Source organism: Mytilus trossulus, chromosome 2 (genome assembly GCF_036588685.1).
Source record: "Mytilus trossulus isolate FHL-02 chromosome 2, PNRI_Mtr1.1.1.hap1, whole genome shotgun sequence".
In the NCBI taxonomy this organism is placed as follows: Eukaryota; Metazoa; Mollusca; class Bivalvia; order Mytilida; family Mytilidae; genus Mytilus; species Mytilus trossulus.
In genome coordinates this window covers 68,929,514-68,951,105 of record NC_086374.1, presented here as the reverse complement: position 1 = coordinate 68,951,105, position 21,592 = coordinate 68,929,514, and the positions used below count along the sequence as shown (strand labels likewise).

The following is a 21,592-nucleotide window of genomic DNA, read 5'->3' as shown; positions in this document are numbered from 1 at the left end:
AAGAAATCTTAATGTGAGATTAAAGTGATAAAAGCCCTATTCCTACATGTATAAAATAGATTTCGTAGGTCCATATCGTTTGCATTCAACCTTTGTTATCGGCTATGTTTTGTTTACTATCAATGCTAGACCACGAAGTGAAAGAATGATTTTTTTTCGTCAATGATCTTAGATAGAGTCTCCCTGTGACATAATATATTGAAATCAAATAGTTCAAGGCTCACAAGGAAAAGATATGAACTATGTATAATGGAGATTGTTTCAAAAAGTGCAATTGTACGGTGCTTCAAACTTAAATCAATTTTTATTATATTGTTACTATGATCTCTGACTTTTGACTTTGAAACTAAATTGGATTGTAAAACTACGCATGGGAAATCATTTGTTAATTTGCAAAAAAAAATCTAGTGTTATCTCGTGGTTCGTTTGGTGGCCTTTTTTTCGAATTGCACCCGAAAGGTCAAGTATTGGATGTTTAATATCACGCTGCGGTTTTAAACTTTCTACACAATTTAGCATGTACTTTTATATGAAATAAACTGTAAAAGAGAACGCCGCGAAAAGCTTAAAATAAGTTTATTTACTAGGTAACTGGTATTTAGTTTATATACAACCACACTGACCAACCAGTGTTTCAGTCGCCCTTTGTTTAACATGTTCATGGTCTATAATTACTATAGGCTTTAAACTCATACTATATTGATTCCATGGCCATTTGGAAAATAGAAGAGAACTTTATTTAACTTCATAATTCCTTAAACACGCTGATATTAATATACTGCTATCGATATTGACTTATGTCTTTGAAATCAAATAAAAGGTATGCAACTACTCTTTAACCTCATTTTCCAATTTTTGATCTTCACAAACCATGTCATTTGAGTATTTGGATTTTAATCGAGAATCAATTAACAACGAAAACAATATGAAGGCTACATTCTTATGTATCACTAATTGCTTTTCTAAACATGTATCGATTATGACACATTTGTTTATTTTTGATAATAAAATACTTCAACGATTAAATAGTTCTAAATTCACTAAATGTGTTTAGAACTTACATTTAGGTAGCAGTCTATTGTAATTATTCCTCCTTTGATTTTAGCTACTCACCAGAAACTTTTGTGACATTTCCCTCCATAGCACCCACCAGCGCAATAAATATCATTTTGATAAACAACACTACACAGATTAGAACGTGGGGATATTAGTTTGGGTCCTTCTTCCCATATATCGTCTTCCGGTTTGTAAATTTCGCAGAAAGACAAAACTTTCCCATCGTCCCCTTCGCCACCTGCAAACAGTTACAGTAAACCTTACCACTTGTATCAAACAATTGTATCTCTTACAACACAATCGAAATATATGGCAAGTACAAATCATGTTGTTCGTTTTCTCGTTTGAATTGGTTTTACATATTTCATTTCGGTACCTTTTATATATTACTATGCGGTATGGGTTTTGCGCATTGTAGTCCTTATGGTGACCTTACTTTGACATTTGTTTTTGTTAAAAAAGAGTTCCCATTGAAAATCGTACCATTGTTAACTAACCATAAAAACGTTTCTTCCTCACTATCTAATATGAAAGTTTGAAAATATGAATCCATTGTGATATCTTGCTCTTATGCCAGGACTAATATTCGAACCAATTTAATGTTTAGATTGTATTTTTCGAAAGCATTCTGGATCACAAGTTTATCTCCAAAGTAGCCAGTGTTTTCTCCTTTTTTGAAAGTAAATAACTTATATTGCATATCTACTGTGTTAATATGTAACTAGGATTACAACTTTCAATTAGTATCCTCAAATATCCCTGGTATCAGTTACTAAAAATTCCCCGGAAAAGCTTACTATAAAGTGCTCAATTATTATAAGTAATAACATTCATCATGTACTTGACTACTTGAAAAGCATAAAATAATAGAATACATTTAAACTGATGATTGAAATAAATTTAAAGTAACAACATTTGGTTATAAATCCCTTAAGCAAGTTGATTGTGTTTGCTATTGCAATTCCTTTTTTTAGTCCATTGTATATTTTCCTTCTTTTGATTGCTTCCACAAACTTTAATTTATTCACGGGAATTCCAAATTCGGATTGGTTCCCAAGGCATATATATATTGCAGTACAAACGGTGATATACTTTCAATAAACAAGGAGAAATACTCGAAATGTAAAAACTTAAGTAATGCAATTAAGAATTGAATGCTTCTTTTTGTAACTTCATTGGGGTGTAAAAGCGTTGACCGAAGTACATTTTGTATGAAGCGCGGAAGCCCTTCATTCTAAAAATATGCACACGGCCAAAGCTTTTACAACTAAATGAAGTTACAAAAGAAGCATTCAATACTTATAATTACATATTTTAGCTATGGTCATGAAAACACGAATTTTATAAGTTTTTTATTCAATTCACCTGTGCACTTTATTGTGGAACCACGTGTTATCCATAATGAAAAGTTTTATTGAGTAATGCAATTGCTTATGGAAAATCATGTGATGTGCAGTTAGCCAATCAGAATAAAGTATTATAATGAAACATACATCGCATGTAATTATTATATAATATATATACAATAACTGTCCTAAGTCCAAAATAATTACCTATAACAAATATTTTATTTTCAAATACTGAAACTGTAAACTTTTGTCTAGCTGCAATAAGAGGTGTTCGATCTACCCAAATTCCTGATAACGGGTCATACCTGAAAAAAACACATTGTACGCTTAATTAATGTTCAAACTTTACTTAAACCATTTTAAAATGCTCAAACTTAAGTTATACCTTTGTTAGGCTAAAAGTTTACTTATACATTGTGACAGGAACCTGCATGATTAGTTAAATAGCTTATAACAGCAATATGTCAAATCAATTCAACTGATGACATCTATACTGACTAAACAGGTGCTATCTGTATCCCTGGTCTTGCATCTGTTATTCCTTTAAATCATCTCTCAAAGTAAAATTTTAAGTTACACACAATGAAACATATCTTGGTTGTTTTGATTACGTAAAATACCATTGACCGTAATGTGGGATAATCAAAGTCACTTTAAGTGTTGCGTGCAATGTCTGTGATTGAATTGTTTATTTTTCTAAGTATTGAAACGTTTTTTCAGTAACGATAGCAAAGTTTGAACAGAGTTTTGCCTTTAAGTTACAGATTTCTAATCAGTATTTTTCGTATTAGTTTCTTTTTAATTTTTTTATTCAAACAAAAGTCAATCGTTTTAAATAGCGGCGGATATCGTTTAACTTTGTGTAAGATCTTTTAATAAGTCTATACAAAGAGTAAATATTTTCGTAAATTTGAGTGATTATATCGATTCAATGTAGATTGGTCATATTTCGTGCATCAGAATTATCATATTTCTTGCATCGCCGGACAGCCCGTAAAAGCGTTTGATTGATGGACGAATGGCTAGTTAAGGTCCAGTGGCAAATTTAATGCATCTTCAGGAAAAACATGTTTATGCATAATACCGGTATTAACATTGCTGTGTACTAGATTGAACGGATTTTTATCGCGCTAGGTCAATGGGTTACATTTTCACTGGTATTAAAGAGATAATAGTAACTGCAATTACGATTATCCCAATATGGCGACGGTAGATATAGGTAAAATCTTTACACTCATTTTTCTTAAAAGTGACATGCTTTTGTCAATAGTTACTCAGCTGCAAGGTTTACCTATACCATTAGATCATATTTGAATCGTAACGGTGCACTGGAATCGTCTGAGCGCTTTGAAAATTGACGTTGAAAAATTCGGTGTGATAATCGTAACTCTATACTATTTTTCTTCTTTGATAATCGTAATTTTCTTTATCGGATAATAGTAACTGAAACATAATAAATGTGTCTTTCAGCATTTCAATGGTATTTTGTGTGTAAAAAATGCAAATGTCAAATTTAACGATGACATAAACGCATATAAAAATAAATGAAGAAACTTACAGGTTAATATCTTGGACAAATTTACCTATATATATATATATATATATATACAGTCATGGGACAAAAGTGAGTTGAATAGATACTTGACCAACAAGCGGGGTATTAAATCACAGAGATAATCAGGGGCAGTCCCATTATGTAAAGAATAGAACATATTGAGCTTTCTGGATTTTCTTCTGTTCACAAGCAATTGCCAGCCAGTTTTAAAATATGTAGCTTCCCGTCTAGCAAACACAGGCAACCCAATTACTAACCTCCCTGCTTCTAACTGAACATGTTCTAAATTGTCGGCTTCTTGTTGAGTACAACCATCCCATAAATCACAGGCATATTCCATAACGGGTCTTATAAAAGTTTGATATATACGAGCAAGATAATTACTATTCAATACATATTTCAATTTTTTAAGAACATTTAATCTCGTGCTTGCACACTTTAAAATATGTTCTATATGTGTATGGAATTTACCATATAGGAATCAAAAGTAATCCCTAAGTGTTTATGACAGGAGACAAATTCTACTAATTGGTTTTATTATTCTATTTCAATATCATCTGGGGAAGTATGGCAGGAGAATATCATAGCCTTTGTCTTATTAGGGTTAAAGTTAATAAGCCAATCTTTAGACTATACTGAAATTTGTTCTAAATCGCTGTTTAAGACATCCTCTATAGTGTAAGGATTATTGCTGGAATAAGAAAGAGATGTATCATCAGCAAACAATCGAGTTAGACTTGTCAAATTATCAGCTATGTCATTTACATAAATGTCAAATTATCAGCTATGTCATTTACATAAATAAGAAATAGTAGGGGACCTAATACAGAGCCTTGCGGTAACTCCTGCATTAGTATGATCAAAAGGCGAATAGGCATTTGAAACAAAAACGCTTTGTTTTCTATTTGAAATATAACTTTCAAACCATTTATACAGATTTCCATCAATACCATACGCTTTTAGTTTTATTAAGAGGCCACTATGCCATACCCTATCAAAAACTTTCGAGGTATCACATAATATAAGAGATGTTTTACAGCGATCATCAAGTGACATGCATATCCTATGATAAATTTCTATTAGCTGGTTAACCTTTTGATATATACATGTACCTGTTAAAGATACGGAAAATGAAGCAGCTGTCGAGTCAGCTATTGTGGTAAGTAGATATTTTTCAAAGTTTCAATGTTGTGTGCGCGTTTAAGTCCGTTTTTTTTTGGGGGGTTTTTTTAGGGGGAGGGGGGAGGATGGATTAGCTATATCCCATATCCCAAAAGTGCAATCCTGTCAATTCATTGCTCAAAATGAAAGTCACGTATACCACATTTTCATATGTCATATATATGTTTTGCCTCCAATATCACGTTTATATTAACATTCTGCGCGAAATGAACAAAAGTTTCCGTCCATAACTTTATAACTGCATTATCGGATTTAACAGTTGATACTTTTATCGGTAGATATGAGTGTTCATATTTCCCTTTTCCTCTTAATTCAATAAATATAGCCGTCCATTTTCCCCCCTTTGATTCCATTTTTTCTATTTTTATACTGATATACTATATGATTTAAAAAATTTAATTCAAATGTTTTGATCAAATACCCATGTATTTTAGGACATTTCTTTATAAAACAGTGTGGATGGTAAAAGATCTAAAATAGTAACAGTTTATTGTTATTATTGTTTATTGTTACTTTTGTTAATTGTTACTTTTGTTTATAGTTACTTTTGTTTTTTTGTTTTTTTTAGCCTTACCTATAGTCTTAATACGAAGCACTTGACGGACTGAAAAAAACACACACAAATATGTATATTGATAAATTACATTAGAAGGCATAACATGTACATCATCACAGTCGGAACTTGTTTAATTACAAAGATTTTTATAGATTTTACAACAAATAGTTTGTGCTTCAGAAAAGTGCATGACAATTAGGTTAGGCTAATTTTTGTTTTCATTTAATAGAAAATAACTGATTATATGGCAAGTATGCAAATACAAAAATGTTCCTTGTTTAGTACCTTCAATATTTGTCTCTACAATATCTTCCATGCATATGTTTGCATCATACTTTTCATATACCGAGTATTTATGAATTTTTGAATTAGTTTGTTTCTAATGTTGCGGAATATGCGTTATTTTATTTTCCACTTTGCAGTCATTCTTTGAATAAGTATTTCTTGTGAGACAATTTAAAGCCACATCAACTTCATTTCTTCATTTTCGGGCTTTTGGCCAAACTATAAGAGAACACAAATCCATGTTTGTCAAAGAACTCCACGTTACTTAATTTCATAATACACAAAAAATCCCAACCTTTCTCTATTCTTATATAGCATTAAATGTTTGAAGGATGTCATATTGTTATAATTCAAAATTAAATTTGTGTTGTTTATTATATAATAGTTATTTTGAGAGATATCGTAATTTCAGTGACAGTCATGAAGTAGCTAAAATGCCAAAAAAATATGGTATGATTACCAACGAGACAACTTTCCACAAGAGACCAAAATGACTCAGATATTAACAAAAATAGGTCACCGTACGACCTTCAACAATGAGCAAAGCCCATACCGCATAGACAGCTAAAAAGGCTCCGAAATGACTATGTAAAACACTTTAGACGAGAAAACTAACGGCATTATTTATTAAAAAACTAAATTTTATGATATACTAGTATGTAGATATAGGAAGATGTGGTGTGAGTGCCAATGAGACATGCAACTCTCCATCCAAATAACAATTTATAAAAAGGTAAACCATTATAGGTCAATGTACGGCCTTCAACACGGAGCCTTGGCTCACACCGAACAACAAGCTATAAAGGGCCCCAAAATTACTAGTGTAAAAAACAATAGCATAACATCACAACATAGAAAAACACACATTAAAATATCAATTGGCAGACTTAACTCAATAAAAAAAACATAAATTAATACACATATGTAGCTGTTTTCCTAAGAACTGTTAATAATATATGCATGAAAAGAAATGTCATAAGATGTTGGAACGTTTCGTAAATAATTCATCGACATAACTTCATTACATGCTATCAGATATATGTTTTTAGTGTCAATATCAATAAAACACTTTCCAGTTACGATTATCTTTCCATTTTAAAATACCATAATTACGATTATCTTTTTTTCCGAGTTACGATTATCATCCCGAATTTTTCGACGGCAATTTTCAAAGCGCTTAGACAAATCCAGTGTACCTTTACGATTCAAATATGATGTGATGGTATAGATAAACCTTGCAGCTGAGTAACTATTGAAAAAAACATGCTACATTTAAGAAAAATGAGTGTAAAGATTTTACCTATATCTACCGTCGCCATATTGGGATCATCGTAATTGCAGTTACTATTATCTCTTTAATACCAGTGATTTTGTAAACGGAAGAAATCATTCTAAGTTCGAGTCGACATTTCATTACGCCTACCCTTTAACTGCACGTGCTTAGAGATGAAAACGGAATACCAAGTTTAAAATGTATGGTTGTCCAGGTTAAAGTGTATGGTTGTCCAGTTTAAAGTGTATGGTTGTCCAGTTTAAAGTGTATGGCTGTCCCGTTTAAAGACAGTATTGACTGTAGTTCAAATGTTTAACACGATTGAATAATGCATGTGCACTGAACGTAAAGCAAACACAACTGATTATAATGTATGTGAAAATAGATTTTAGTAGTTTCATTTTTAATCCATTACTTGGCCTCTACTTTTTGTCTTGTCTCTTTCGTACATGTGACCTATGCTTTGTAGTTTTGTCCAAGGTATCAAATATATTCCATTGAAATCAAATAGGACATTTTTTACAAAGATAATTCGGATTACTTGACTGTGTTTGTTAAATTATGAAATCGATGGCAGCCTTTATTAACATGCAGTTGTGCGTATATTACTTGAAACGTATATTATATAGTGAGTGGTTCAATATGACTTATGCTGACCGATAATTTACAATTCTTAACCTCATAAGTATACCAAAGTTTAACCTTCAAGACGATGTATTTTGAGCCATAAGAAAATATTAACTAAACTTGATTTGACAATGCCATAGGGATCGAGGAAGAACCCTGTTGGTGTTAGGGCCAATAGGTCAAAGATCAAGGTAACACCAAATATGATTGATATTGATAATCAAATTAAAATATGAGGGAAATCATTAGTTTAAATGAAATCAGATTAAAACAAACAGTTTGTATCCATCTAGATAAATGATAAATAAATGTTGAACCTGTTGGATCATGCAACATAGCTATTATCTTTTTGTTTCATTGTTCCGTGTTATAGAATGCATACATTAATATGTGAAGTGATTACGAAAGCTCGTAAAAACAAAATAGATAATTTTACTCCTTCGAGTATTTCAGGAACCTTTCGCTGACATTTAAAACATGTTTTCCTAGGTACAAGTAAACATATTTGTCAATTTGATAATTGTAATTAAACTTACAGGACACATGTTTTGTTATAACCATGGGAACAGAAAATAACGAAACATTATGTATGCAGATTTTTACTTTAAGATATTATCATTCGTAATAAAAGCTTTTGAAGTTTTAGATTAGATGAAACAACCAGAAATATAATTAATGAGAAAGTTTCTGAATCAATAAACATGAAATAATGGTGAATAAAGTATGAAACTTTTAATTACGAAATATGAATCTAGCAGGTCTTGGTGAAATGTTGGTTGCCGTTTAAAAAAAAACAATCGTTAGCTTACGTTTGATCGTTAACCAAACGTTACGCTAAAATTCCGTTTCATAACGTATACAGACTTCACATGAAAGCCGTACATTGACCTTTACTGGTTTACTTTTATAAATTGTGACTTGGACGGACAGTTGTACATGTCTTATTGGCACTCATAACACAATTTCCTATATCTATATACATAAATGTGGTACATGTATAATAAACGAACATAGTTGATTCACCACAGAGGTGCCGATTTCTTTTAAAAACACGTAAGACAAAATGTCAAGAGTATGTGATTGTCGGATATTAAGTTCTATTACTTTTAACATTTTAGAAGTGTTATCAAAATATTTGTCTGTAAAACATTTTTTTCATGGGATGAACTCTTGATTTAAGTGAACTTAAATTCATACATATTTTATTCCAGAAATTTAGATTTATATTAATTTTATTCCGCAGAATATTTTTAGAGATGAAATAGATCAACTGACGAGATATTTGTACACGAGATATCTGTTAAATACGTTTTAAATTTAATTCCATACGTAAATATGCTTAAAGGGGCACTAGCTACGATATATATAAAAAAATAAAGTATGATTTTTTTTAGATCAATCATTAATCAAATTGGAATAATGAAATAATAATTTGCTTTTAGCAATCAATTTCCTTTAATTTTGTTGAAATAAGCGATTAAACATAATTTTTGACTGATTCGCTTGCAAGTGAAAACGTCATCATCATTCTAACCGGTATTCATGTGAACTTCAAGTTAACCCCTAGCTAGAGATTGACAACGCATGCATTGTTCGTGTACTGGTTATTTAAATAAAAAGAATGTCAACAATGAAAGTGAAACTACGGTAAATCATTTGATTACTAATTCGATGCACATAAAATCAATCTTATATGGTTAAAAACAATTAGAAACATCTTTTTTTAATCTATAAAATAAAATCAAACAGACCTATAAAATGCAATTGCACGTGTTGTTTTAATCTATTCGTATCTTTATTTTTGTTTACATCGCTTATATGGTCATCTGAGGTCAAATCGATAGTTAATTAGATGGCGTCTGGACTAAAATACACACGAAACGAACCTATATATTATCTACCCCATGCTCTGTAAACTGTTTATTTTAGACTTTTGATAGTTTGGATAAATGTTTTACATTGTTATAAACCAAATATGAGAATTTGAGTCAAATCGGTTACAATGAATTTGACAGCTAGTGCCCCTTTAAGAAAGTATTAAATTTTACACCCACGTTGACAGCTTGATATATTATAAAATTCAAAATTTATAATAAACAAACCAAAACATATTCACTCAGTAACACTTGTTTAACTCGGTCTTTATATATGTGCAATTGCTCCATGTGTGTATGGAATAAAACACTGTTTAATAGTTGATTTATCATGGTACATCTTTGTTAATCTTTTAAGAAGACGAAATCTTGTCTTCTATTCGTATATTATTGTTACAAATAAAACAAGTAATCCTGTGTTAGGATGCTAACACAAAAGTCACTAAAACGGACCCCAAATCGTTTGTTCTGCGGTATCAATGATGCCAAATTACCTATGTGTAAAGTTACATTAAATCGAATGGATTTTGATATTTTAACATTTTTGCCGTTTCCATGGTTACGGCGGCCATTTTGGAAATTTTGAAGTCAAAAGTAATGTCCACATATGGTAGGCAACATTTGTTTTAAGTTTCACCAATTTTGAAGCATTTTGAAATTTTTGGACATTTTTGCTGTTTCCATGGCAACGGCGGCCATTTTGAAAATTCCAAACTCAAAAGTTTAGTCTTCATACATTAGGCAACATTTGCTATAAGTTTCAATAATTTTGAAGGATTTTGAAGTTTTTCATATTTTTGCTGTTTCCATGGTAACGGCGGCCATTTTGAATATTCCAAAGTCCAACCCCCACTGTTATGTGTTCCCTCCTTAATTATATACAATCATGTACCATTTAATGTCTCTAGAACTAATTTGACATTGATGTTCTGGAATGTTCCATAAAAATTCACCCCCCTAAAATTATGCCAAGGAGACCCCCTACTGAAATAAAATTAGTTCCAAGTTGAAGCTGTCATGTGTCTCTAAATATTCATAAAAGAAAATATAATACCATCTACTCTATTTACAGCAGAAAATTGATGAAATGCAAAAAAAAATTGACCCCACCCTTCTTTGAGCCCCCCTAATTATGCCAAGATGACACCCTGGTATCATGGACATTGGGTTCTGCAACCCCCATGATGCAGACCTATACTCAGAATAAATATCAAGTGTCCATCCCCTAATGCTTTAAAGAAAATGGTACGACAGTTTAAGGGGTCAGAAAGAGAAGAATAAGAATAATAATAACAAGTAATCCTGTGTTAGGATGCTAACACAAAAGTCACCAAAACGGACCCCAAATCATTGTCCTGCGGTATTGATGATGCCATATTAAGTGTTTGTAAAGATACTTTATATATGAAGAATTTGGTTTTTTTTTGCATTTGAGCCATTTCCATGGTAACGGCAGCCATTTTGGAAATTCAAAACTGAAAAGTAAAGTCCATATATACTAGGCAACATTTGTTTTAAGTTTTATCAATTTTATCAATTTTGAAATTTTTGGACATTTATGCTGTTTCCATGGCAACGGCGGCCATTTTGAAAATTTCAACCTCAAAAGTCAAGTCTACAGAAGCTAGGCACCATTTGTTATAAGTTTCATTAAATTTGAAGCATTTTGAAAATTTTCGTATTTTTGCTGTTTCCATGGTAACGGCAGCCATTTTGAATATTCCAAAGTCTAACCCCTTCTGCAATTTATTACCTTCATAATTGTATACCATCATATATCATTAAATGTGTCTAGAATAAATTTAACTTTGATGTTCTGGAATGTTCTATGAAAATTCACCCCCCTAAAATTATGCCAGGAGACCCCCTATTGAAATAAAAAAAGTTCCATGTTGAAGCAGACATGTGTCTGTAAATATTCATAGAAGTAATCATTATTCCATCTACTCTACATACAGTAGGAAATTTAAGAAATGTAAAAAAAATTTGACCCCACCCATCTTTGAGCCCCCCGAATTATGCCAAGATGACACCCTGGTATCACGGACATTGGGTTCTGCAACCCCCATGATGCAGACCTATACCCATAAAAAATATAAAGTTTCCATCCTCTACTGCTTCCTAGTTCCAGGTGCGACAGTTTAAGGGGTCACAAAAAGAAGAATAAGAATAATAATAAGAAACGGGACAAAAACATAAAGTCTCCAAAACTCCGTTTTGGTGACTTAATAAGAAACGATACAAAAACAATAAGTCGCCAAAAACTCCGTTTTGGTGACTTAATAAGAAACGATACAAAAACAATAAGTCGCCAAAAACTCCGTTTTGGTGACTTAATAAAACAACAATATTCTGCAACCCCCATGATGCAGACCTATACTCAGAATAAATATCAAGTGTCCATCCCCTAATGCTTTAAAGAAAATGGTACGACAGTTTAAGGGGTCAGAAAGAGAAGAATAAGAATAATAATAATAAGAAACGATACAAAAACAATAAGTCGCCAAAAACTCCGTTTTGGTGACTTAATAAAACAACAATATCCGTGTTATTAACATTCGGCATACCTCGGAAGATCTAAGATCGGGTAGCGGAATATGCCGAGGTTTCCCGATTGATTAATGTATTATAGTACATTATTTTGCTAGTATGACATTATTGCAAAGGGCATTTCTGTGAAAGTTCATTATACGTTAATGACATTTTATAACATTACTACAATATTTTTAAATTTAAATAGAATAATGGAATGGATTATTACGATTTATTGTCATGGCAACGTTGTTAATTTTAAAGATCAATTAAAAGTATTATATACACTCAGTTAGTTTCGATCAATTAATGGACTTGACTTCAATCAGTTGTGTTATAGATTAACCGATTTACCATATAACTTACTTAGTTTCATTGTTCAATTATAGTGTTTTCTTGTACCATTTGTTGTGTATCATGAAAGCAAATATCAGAAAAAAATATGTCTTGACTCATTTGTTTACCATTCATTTTGTTTTTGAACTTCCGGGTACTCTTAACTTTTCCACAGTATATGAGTACCGTCCGTTTAATTGATGTTTTTGTAGCTCAATCTGTTGTTTCATCCGTCAACTTTTCTGAGTGTTTTAGCTTGTCTCCTCTTTATTCTTCATGTTATGTAGTTAACTGTTACTTAAATTTGTGTTTGTCTGCCTTTGCAAATCTACTTATACTTTCATAACCTTTTGTTTCTTTTTTCCCTAAGTTAACGAAAATTCTTTTTTTTTATTCCCCGAGTACTTCGATTCCATATTCAATTGATACTCCGTTATAAAATTGAAAATGGAAATGGGGAATGTGTCAAAGAGACAACAACCCGATCATAGAAAAAACAACAGCAGAAGGTTACCAACAGGTCTTCAATGTAGCGAGAAATTCCCGCATCCGGAGGCGTCCTTCAGCTGGCCCCTTAACAAATATATACTATTTCAGTGATAATTGAACGCCATACTAATTTCCAAATTGTACAAAAGAAATTAAAATTCAAATAAAGCAGACTAACAAAGGCCAGAGGCTCCTGACTTGGGACAGGCGCAAAAATGCGGCGGGATTAAACATGTTTATGAGATCTCAACCCTCCCCCTATACCTCTATCCAATGTAGAAAAGTAAACGCATAACAATACGCACATTTAAAATTCTGTTCAAAGGAAGTCCGAGTCTGATGTCAGAAGATGTAACCAAAGAAAATAAACAAAATGACAATAATACATAAATAACAACAGATTACTAGCAGTTAACTGACATGCCAGCTCCAGACTTCAATTTAACTGATTGAAAGATTATGATTTCATCATAAGAATATCAGGCACAATCCTTCCCGTTAGGGGTTTACCATAATAAAATATATGAGAAGAACATAACCTGTGTCAGGCCAACAACTTGTCTTTGAATAAATGTGTTTAGTTCCGATGCAAAGACCCTATAAGTGAATCAATATTAACGCCAAAATATGCAATCTTTAATGACCTGACAACAGTATCTTAACTATATCCCTTCTTATTAAGTCTATTTAAAGGTTTTGTTAGTTTCTGAGGTGAATACTGACATTTTTGTGCTTTATAAAGAATATTTCCATAAAAAATTGGATGTGAAATACCTAGACGTATAAGAAGTCTGCATGTTGAGCTATGTTTAGGAATAATGTCCTTATATGATAAAATTTAGTAAATGTTTTAACTAGTTTGTGATATCGAAACCCCTGGTGTAATACTTTTTCAGTAATACATAAATTTCTCTCGTTAAAATCTAAAACATTTTTACATACACAAGATCGAGGAAAGGGCAGTGGTCATTGTAAGTATTTGCTTTATTTAAAGTAAGTTCAACAGGATAAATTTCTTTAGTATACATACTGAAGTCGGCATTATTGAGAACCAGAAGATCATCCTAAATATCTAAAAGTACTATTATTAAATTTGTGATGATATGAGATGTTGTTTGGATGGGTCTTTGCTGATTTTTGTCATAAATTGTAACTCATAGAAATACAAAAACAGGTCCGCAATAAGTGGTACACAGTTAGTCCCCATTGGAATTACGATAACCTGACGATATACGGAATCTCCAAAGCGAACAAAAATGTAATCTGGTAAAAATTCAAGGGCATTTATAGTATCAAAGCATTTTCAATTGAAATAGTTTTATTTGTTTATTGCTACTAAAAAATGACGTAAAAGAGTTTGAACATATATGTTTACATTCTGACTTTTTAAAGTATGCATTTCTTCTGTACATGTACAATGTTATATTTGATATTATACATTAAAATTCCTGTGTTGAAAGCCAGTTATGCTGTACTTACCTAGAAACTTTTCTGATGGCGACAGCCTTATTTATATCAAACCCTCCTATTATGTACAAAAAGTTCTTATGGACTGCTACTCCAAAGTTTGAAACTCCTGTAGATGCGCTCCAGTGATCAGTCTTGACTTGATAGTTCTGTATTTCCGACTTGTCATGAGTTAATAAGAGGAAACTAGCATCCCCACTTCCGCTTCTATTAATGATGTAAAGACGTTGTTGATAAATGGGGTTTTTACTTATAAATCCGTTCATTCTCTTTTTTGTTCATTGTCTTTTTATATATCCTGCTACTGCATCATCCCTGAAAAAAGAATGTGGAGATTCAAACTAGGTGTATTCTAACCTCTGTTATGAATAGTTTCCACCATATTGGATATACATTTCTTAAAGCGCACAGTGCAAAATAGTAGAACTGTCTATCAGTTCGTTGGTCCATGTGTCCTTCTGTTTCACTTTTGTAATCGCAATTTCCCCTGAATGACATGACATTATTTGTGAAACTTAAGCAGAATCTTACTCACATGATTTGCATATACTTTTGCTACTGATATTTTATTTCTTCTTTCATTTTGTATCCGCAAGCCATCTAAACCGCTTCAACATGTATTGCAATTTATTGAAATTGTATCATCATCTTAGCCATATACTGCTATTACATGTAATCACCTCTGATTAAGTTTTGTATTCAAAATTGTTCAAAGTCAGCGTTTTAAACATAGAAACTTTAAAAGTTATAGATAAAAAAGATGTTCATTTTTTGTTGTATATAAAACAAAATCCACACGGGAATGACCACATCAACAAACATCTAAAATATAAAGCTTTCTGCTGAAGTGAAAATTTTTACCATAAATGTTGCAGAATAGGGGACGTTGTATGATTGCCAATGAGACACCTATCAGTCAAAGTTCAAATCAAGTCGATGTAAGCAATAAAAGACAACTGTATGGCCTTCGACAATGAGAAAAATTCATACCATTTAGTATGCTATAAAAGGCTTCAACATAAAACTAGAGGCTCTAAAGATCCTGTGTCGTTCCCCTTGGTCTATGTGCATATTAAACATGTTGTAGATTTTACTTACTGAAGATTCTTGATGCTTACAATTATCTCTATCTATAATGAACTTGGCCCAGTAGTCACAGTGGTTACAGTGGAAAATATTTTGTTAAAACTTACTATGAAAATTGTAAAAAATTGACTATAAAGGGCAATAACTCCTTAAGGGGTCAATTGATCATGTTGACCTACATGCATTTTTATGTCTTACTTTGCTGTACATTCTTGCTGTTTACAGTTTATCTCTATCTATATTAATATTCAAGATAATAACCATAAGCTGCATTTTACCAATTCAGGGGCAAAAAAAAATAATAATATAATGATTATGATCAAGTTTGGTTAAATTTGGCCCAGTAGGTTCAGAAGAGAAAGATTTTTGTAAAAGTTAACGACGAAGTCGGACGCTGGACGCTGGACGCCGGACGCCTAGTGATGAGAAAAGCTCACTTGGTCCTTCGTGCCAGGTGAGCTTAAAATATGAAACTATTCAATTGAGAAAACTAATGGTATAATTCATTACAAAAAATACGAAAAACAAGTATGTCACATGAACTAAAGGCAACCACTTAACTACTTCTGACTTTGGACAGGCCCATAAAGAGGTGGAAGGGTTTAACTAATTTCAAGGTGCAAACCCCTCCCCTAACGAGGGATATTCACGCGTGAAACAGTATAAATTGTCGGTTAGGAAACACAATTACAACACGTCTCCAATACATTGAAACATGTAACATGACAAGCAAAGTGTCAAAAACAGAACATTTCTTTATAAAATAAAGTAAATATTTAAAATAACTTACTGTCATTTTGGTAATATACTGAACACTCAACGTACTAGTACAAAACTTATAATTTGTCAATATCAACGAATGTACCAATTCATGGCTGTTTTTAAACATAAAGTAGATGACACACAATTCTATTTAAATTCCATTTTAACAATACTAAATAAAGATCATCGAATCGTCATTTTAATCTTGCATAACATTTTAAATGCTATTTTAGATTTAAGTTTAATAAAACGGGAACAAATAGAAATAATTCAGTGTTCAAATATTTACATTTACTAATCGCATAAAAGTAGTTAAATGAAAATTATGCATTACACAAACACATAATTTATTATGTAGATATGAGCATTTTAAACAGGGTGAAAGGAATTTATCTTCAGTATGTTCAAGTAATTGATAAAGGCGTACGATATTACAATAAATAGGTCTATTTGAATACTGTCTAAACTGAAATATATTGCTAAGATAAAATGAAAATCGTTATGTCAATATATGTTATGGAATTAATACAAAGAAAGATTAATGGTATTGTTTTACTAACCACTTCATTGTTGTTCAGAAAATAAAAACTTATTAGTCGATTGATTTATTGTGCCATCGAGGTATCAGAGAGAATTATTCATCATTTAGAAGAGTATAAGACCCTATGATTGCTATCTTTAAGTTTTTATCTCACAGATCGAGACACTTATAATTCTGCGACTAATGTTTCTTTCTCATATGTATTTTTATGTTTTGTACCATGACCATTTTGTTTTCAAAAAGATTTCTTGTAAGTTGGATATCAATTATAGTACAATGTAAATGTTTTAATTCGACCTACCTAATTAAAGAGGGACGAAAGATACCAAAGGGACAGTCAAACTCATAAATCTAAAACAAACTGACAACGCCATGGCTAAAAATGAAAAAGACAAACAGAAAAACAATAGTACACATGACACAACATAGAAAACTAAAGAATAAACAACACGAACCCCACCAAAAAACTAGGGGTGATCTCAGGTGCTCCGGAAGGGTAAGCAGATCCTGCTCCACATGCGGCACCCGTCGTGTTGCCTATGTGATTACAAAGAGTTAGGTTTGAACATGATTCATTAAAGACACATGTTCTTTGGTGGTTTGATGAAACTAAGAGGTTCCTTATGGTAAAGATGTCGTTGTGTGTAGGACTTGATTTAGATGACCGCAATGCTATATATGCGTAACAGATGACCAATGCTCTTCAACTGTGCACTTTATTTTGTTTTATGATGGGGTTTTTTCTCGAGGTAAATGGCGAAGCTTTGTAGAAGAAACGCGCATATGGCGTCTAGCATTGATACATACAAGCCTGGTATTTGATTTTATATACCTATTCTGTCTGTTTGTGTTACTCACACATTGTTGTCAATATAATTGAATTATATGCGACTGTCATACAATTGAAAGGTTACGCTAGCTAAACCAGGCTTACGATCGGGTTGATATCGCTTTGACACATTCCCCATTTACATTCTCAGTTTTATTTTAATCTACTTTTTCTACATAGACAAAAGCCGGTACCAAGTCAGGGATATGACAGTTGTTGTCCATTCGTTTGATGTGTTATCAAAGATACGAGGCAACCGTCAGTGATGCTCAAATAAAAAAAGTCAAATAGCCAAATAAAGTACGAAGTAAAATTTACCCAAACTAGCAATCTTCACAAAATTACTAATTCGAATCCCAAGTCATCAACACTCTCAAGATACGAATACTCACATTTTGTACACATCACTCTAAAAGGAGATCGTGGAAATATGTTGCAACTTCCTCTATATTTATTCGACGAACAAGTATAAAAACGCAGATTATTGATATGTTTTTTTAATTGTGCAATTTCAATTTAAACTGGACCAATATTTGCAAATGCATAAACACATTTGTTTCAAAACACAAAAACAAAAGAGAAAAAAAGAAGGTTATGTAAACCACATGCTTCATTCCAAAATAATCAGATGGAATTAAAAATCTATGACCATGGTATTCTGTATGTAAATGAAGTAAAATCAGTTGGAAAAAGTTCAAATGGAATATCTATGAAAAATTACTTTCGATACAATTAAATCTTAGTTTGCCTAATATAATTATTGTCTAGTGAATCGATCCAAATAATCAACATTCATCTCTAAAGGTAAAATATTTTGAATGAATAAGTAATTTAAAGATATTTATGCATTTGCATAGTTCTTTTTTGGGCTTCTGGTTTTCTTTTTCTGAAAGTAAGCTTCTATCATATCGAATTTCCTAAGCTTTGAATTATGTAACGTGCATTAAGTCAATGATCACTGAACTACTAACAAATAAAAGTAGCAATGTTCACTGAATTACTATTTAATAAAAGTGATGATAATTAAAGGTAAATATGGGAGTGATAACGAAACTTAATAGAAATTGAACAAAAACGACAATAAATATAAGTAATCTAAAACTAACATTCAAATTGACATTAAGTGGTATATCACTCCTCCTTTTTCATTGAGCAATCCAATAGTTTAATAATTTTGTTAAAAATAAATAATCAAATCGAATCAAAAATGAGAAATTCATAAAGAAAACATAGATGTGTAGACAATTTTCGATTGCTGAGAAATAATTTCGTACGTTGGATTGTTAAAACGGTCAAAGTAAGCATCAATCAAATAAGAATCAGAATAACCAATGTTCGACATGTTGGTTATGTATGGCAGCAAAGAAACGAATGTCAAAATCATCAAAATTGATTGTTTTTTTTTTCTGCTAAAACATTTAATGTTTACCATATCTTCAATTTTGCTTTGTTGAGGGCAAAGAATCAAGAATTTAATCACTTGGTCCCCTCAAAAAATCAGTCAAACTGTGTGACATTTCATTCTTACTTTGAAACTATAATAGTCATTTAATTTTTTACTCATCTTTTATCAAATAACCAGTGAAGGTGCCAATGCTTATTGTCACCAATATAGGAAGTTTTAATCTCGGTTGTTAAATATCAGATTATTTTTTATTACATCTTGATTATAATTAGTTTGTACATACCAAGTAATAACTTGACAACGGTAAGAGTGTACCAAGAATTGAATGAAAACAAAACAAATTTATCATCAAGAAAGAGATAAATAAATTTGTTTTCAATTATACATTTATAATATAAATAATAATGAAACATGACAAAAAAGCTACTCACCCTTTTTCAGGATTTACCGTATATATTTTTTGTATCCCTTATACCTTTTTCAAACTTAAATTTAACCATGCTTACTGAACCTTATTTGCAACTTTCAAATTACATGTTTGAGTAAGAATTTTAAATAAAAGTTTGGTAAATAAAGTGAAAGCAAAAAGACAATGAATGGAAATCTAAAATACCTATTGACGAAAATTATGCTTGGATGTCACTTAAATTTGGTAGACTGTAAACTTCATTTCAATGGGTTTCAATAGTCTTTTGTAATATGCATTATCAGTTCGTCTATTTAAACTTTTGAAAGGTAATTAAAAAGTAAATAGATTTGTAGGTTTTAAATTACAGTTCGACCGTACGGCAGTTATTAGGATTCAATGTAGGTATACCTTATATCATTAGGTCGTCGCGTCATATCGCTCTTACACTAAGTTGGCAGGTGGTATATGTAATATAATGTTCATATGAAAAATCAATCTATCATTTGACAAAACCATTTACATTCATAAAAAATCACAATCAAAAGGATACTGGGGTTGAGATGTTTATCAAGTGGTTCGTCATCTTGCTGCATTCATTTGATGCATTGATCGATGAAACCAATCATATGTATTCCGTCCTAACAGGTGTGATTTACGGCAGATTAATTCGCTTATGTATAATATATAAAGGTGGTATTCCGATGTTTACCAAATGCATCATAACTCCAGGTAAAACCATACAGGAATGCATATGAAAACAATCCTGTGTTGATTGAGATTAGAAACGTCTACAGGGAAATGCTGCTGTGCAAGCATATACCGTCATTTAATTCCAAAGTCATATCTTAACCATACAATTAAAAAAACGGTAATAATGTTAAATGTGCCAAACATTGAATTAATAGTTATCAAAGGTACCATGATTACAATTTAGTACGCCAGACGCGCGTTTCGTCTACATAAGACTCATCAGTGACGCTCATATCAAAATATTTATAAAGCCAAAACAAGTACAAAGTTGAAGAGCATTGAGGATCCAAAATTCCAAAAAGTCGTGCCAAATACGGATAAGTTAATCTATGCCTGGGATAAGAAAATCCTTAGTTTTTCAAAAAATTTAAGTTTGATAAACAGGAAATTTATAAAATATGAACACATTATTGATATTCATGTCAACACCGAAGTGTTGACTACTGGGCTGGTGATACCCTCGGGGACGAAACGTCCACCAGCAGTGGCATCGACCCAGTGGTGTAAATAGTTATCAAAGGTACCAGGATTACAATTTAGTACGCCAGACGCGCGTTTCGTCTACATAAGACTCATCAGTGACGCTTAAATCGTATTCATTGGTAAGTTCTGGTGCATCTGAAGTCACTCAAGGCTTTTGTTTGGGTTCTTGTAACTCAAGCTTTCGCTTTCTGTTAAATGTTTTGTCGTTTTCTCTTCTTCTGTTTTGTTTTAACAAACATGTTGATTGTTTTCTTGACGTGGTGGTTTATTATTAATCCATTGTTATATTTCATCCTATTAAAACCATGTATCGACGATGAAGATTTCGCGACCGTCGATCGTTTAATGTGATACTTTAATAATTTTGAATTCGATTATTTCAAAGGAATTATTGTGGCCTTTCGCGACGTTGAAGATTATCAAAAATTAGAAAACAAATTGTATCTATTATTAAAATTTAAAATTTAGTCTTTGATTACTAGTTTGAGACGATATTTGAATTTAAAATGATATTATATAATAGAGTGAAGAAAATCAGATAGTACAAGATTTGTATTACTAAAACGAGGAATTAAGAATTACACTGATGCTGGTATTATGAAGATAGTATTGCATGGGTTTAAATACCTGTCAAATTACAACATATTTATTAGATATTCTTGTAACCTATTATATTGGCTGTACACATATTTGAACCATATGTGCTTATGGATTTTCCATGAATGTTCAGCCTTGGTTAATCCTGG

The 21,592-nt window shown here is 31.7% G+C and overlaps 2 protein-coding genes across 4 annotated transcripts in view; one reads left to right on the top strand and one right to left on the bottom strand.

The window, feature by feature from the left end:
• The window catches only part of LOC134707881 (kelch-like protein 4), a 64,894-nt gene that overhangs the window by 14,134 nt on the left and 29,168 nt on the right, over positions 1 to 21,592 (bottom strand). Inside the window, exons 1-4 of one of the 3 annotated variants that reach the window (XM_063567991.1) lie at positions 19,636 to 19,742; positions 14,594 to 14,896; positions 2,610 to 2,710; positions 1,114 to 1,294 (exon numbers count right to left, since the gene is read on the bottom strand). In XM_063567991.1, the coding sequence (XP_063424061.1) occupies positions 1,114 to 1,294; positions 2,610 to 2,710; positions 14,594 to 14,847 (536 nt within the window). In that variant the 5' untranslated portion in view covers positions 14,848 to 14,896; positions 19,636 to 19,742. Of the gene's footprint in view, positions 1 to 1,113; positions 1,295 to 2,609; positions 2,711 to 14,593; positions 14,897 to 16,457; positions 16,632 to 19,635; positions 19,743 to 21,592 lie in introns of those variants that run through there. The other 2 variants (XM_063567989.1, XM_063567992.1) reach the window with 2 other exon arrangements.
• The window catches only part of LOC134707880 (uncharacterized), a 47,952-nt gene that overhangs the window by 964 nt on the left and 25,396 nt on the right, over positions 1 to 21,592 (top strand). The window lies entirely within an intron of this gene.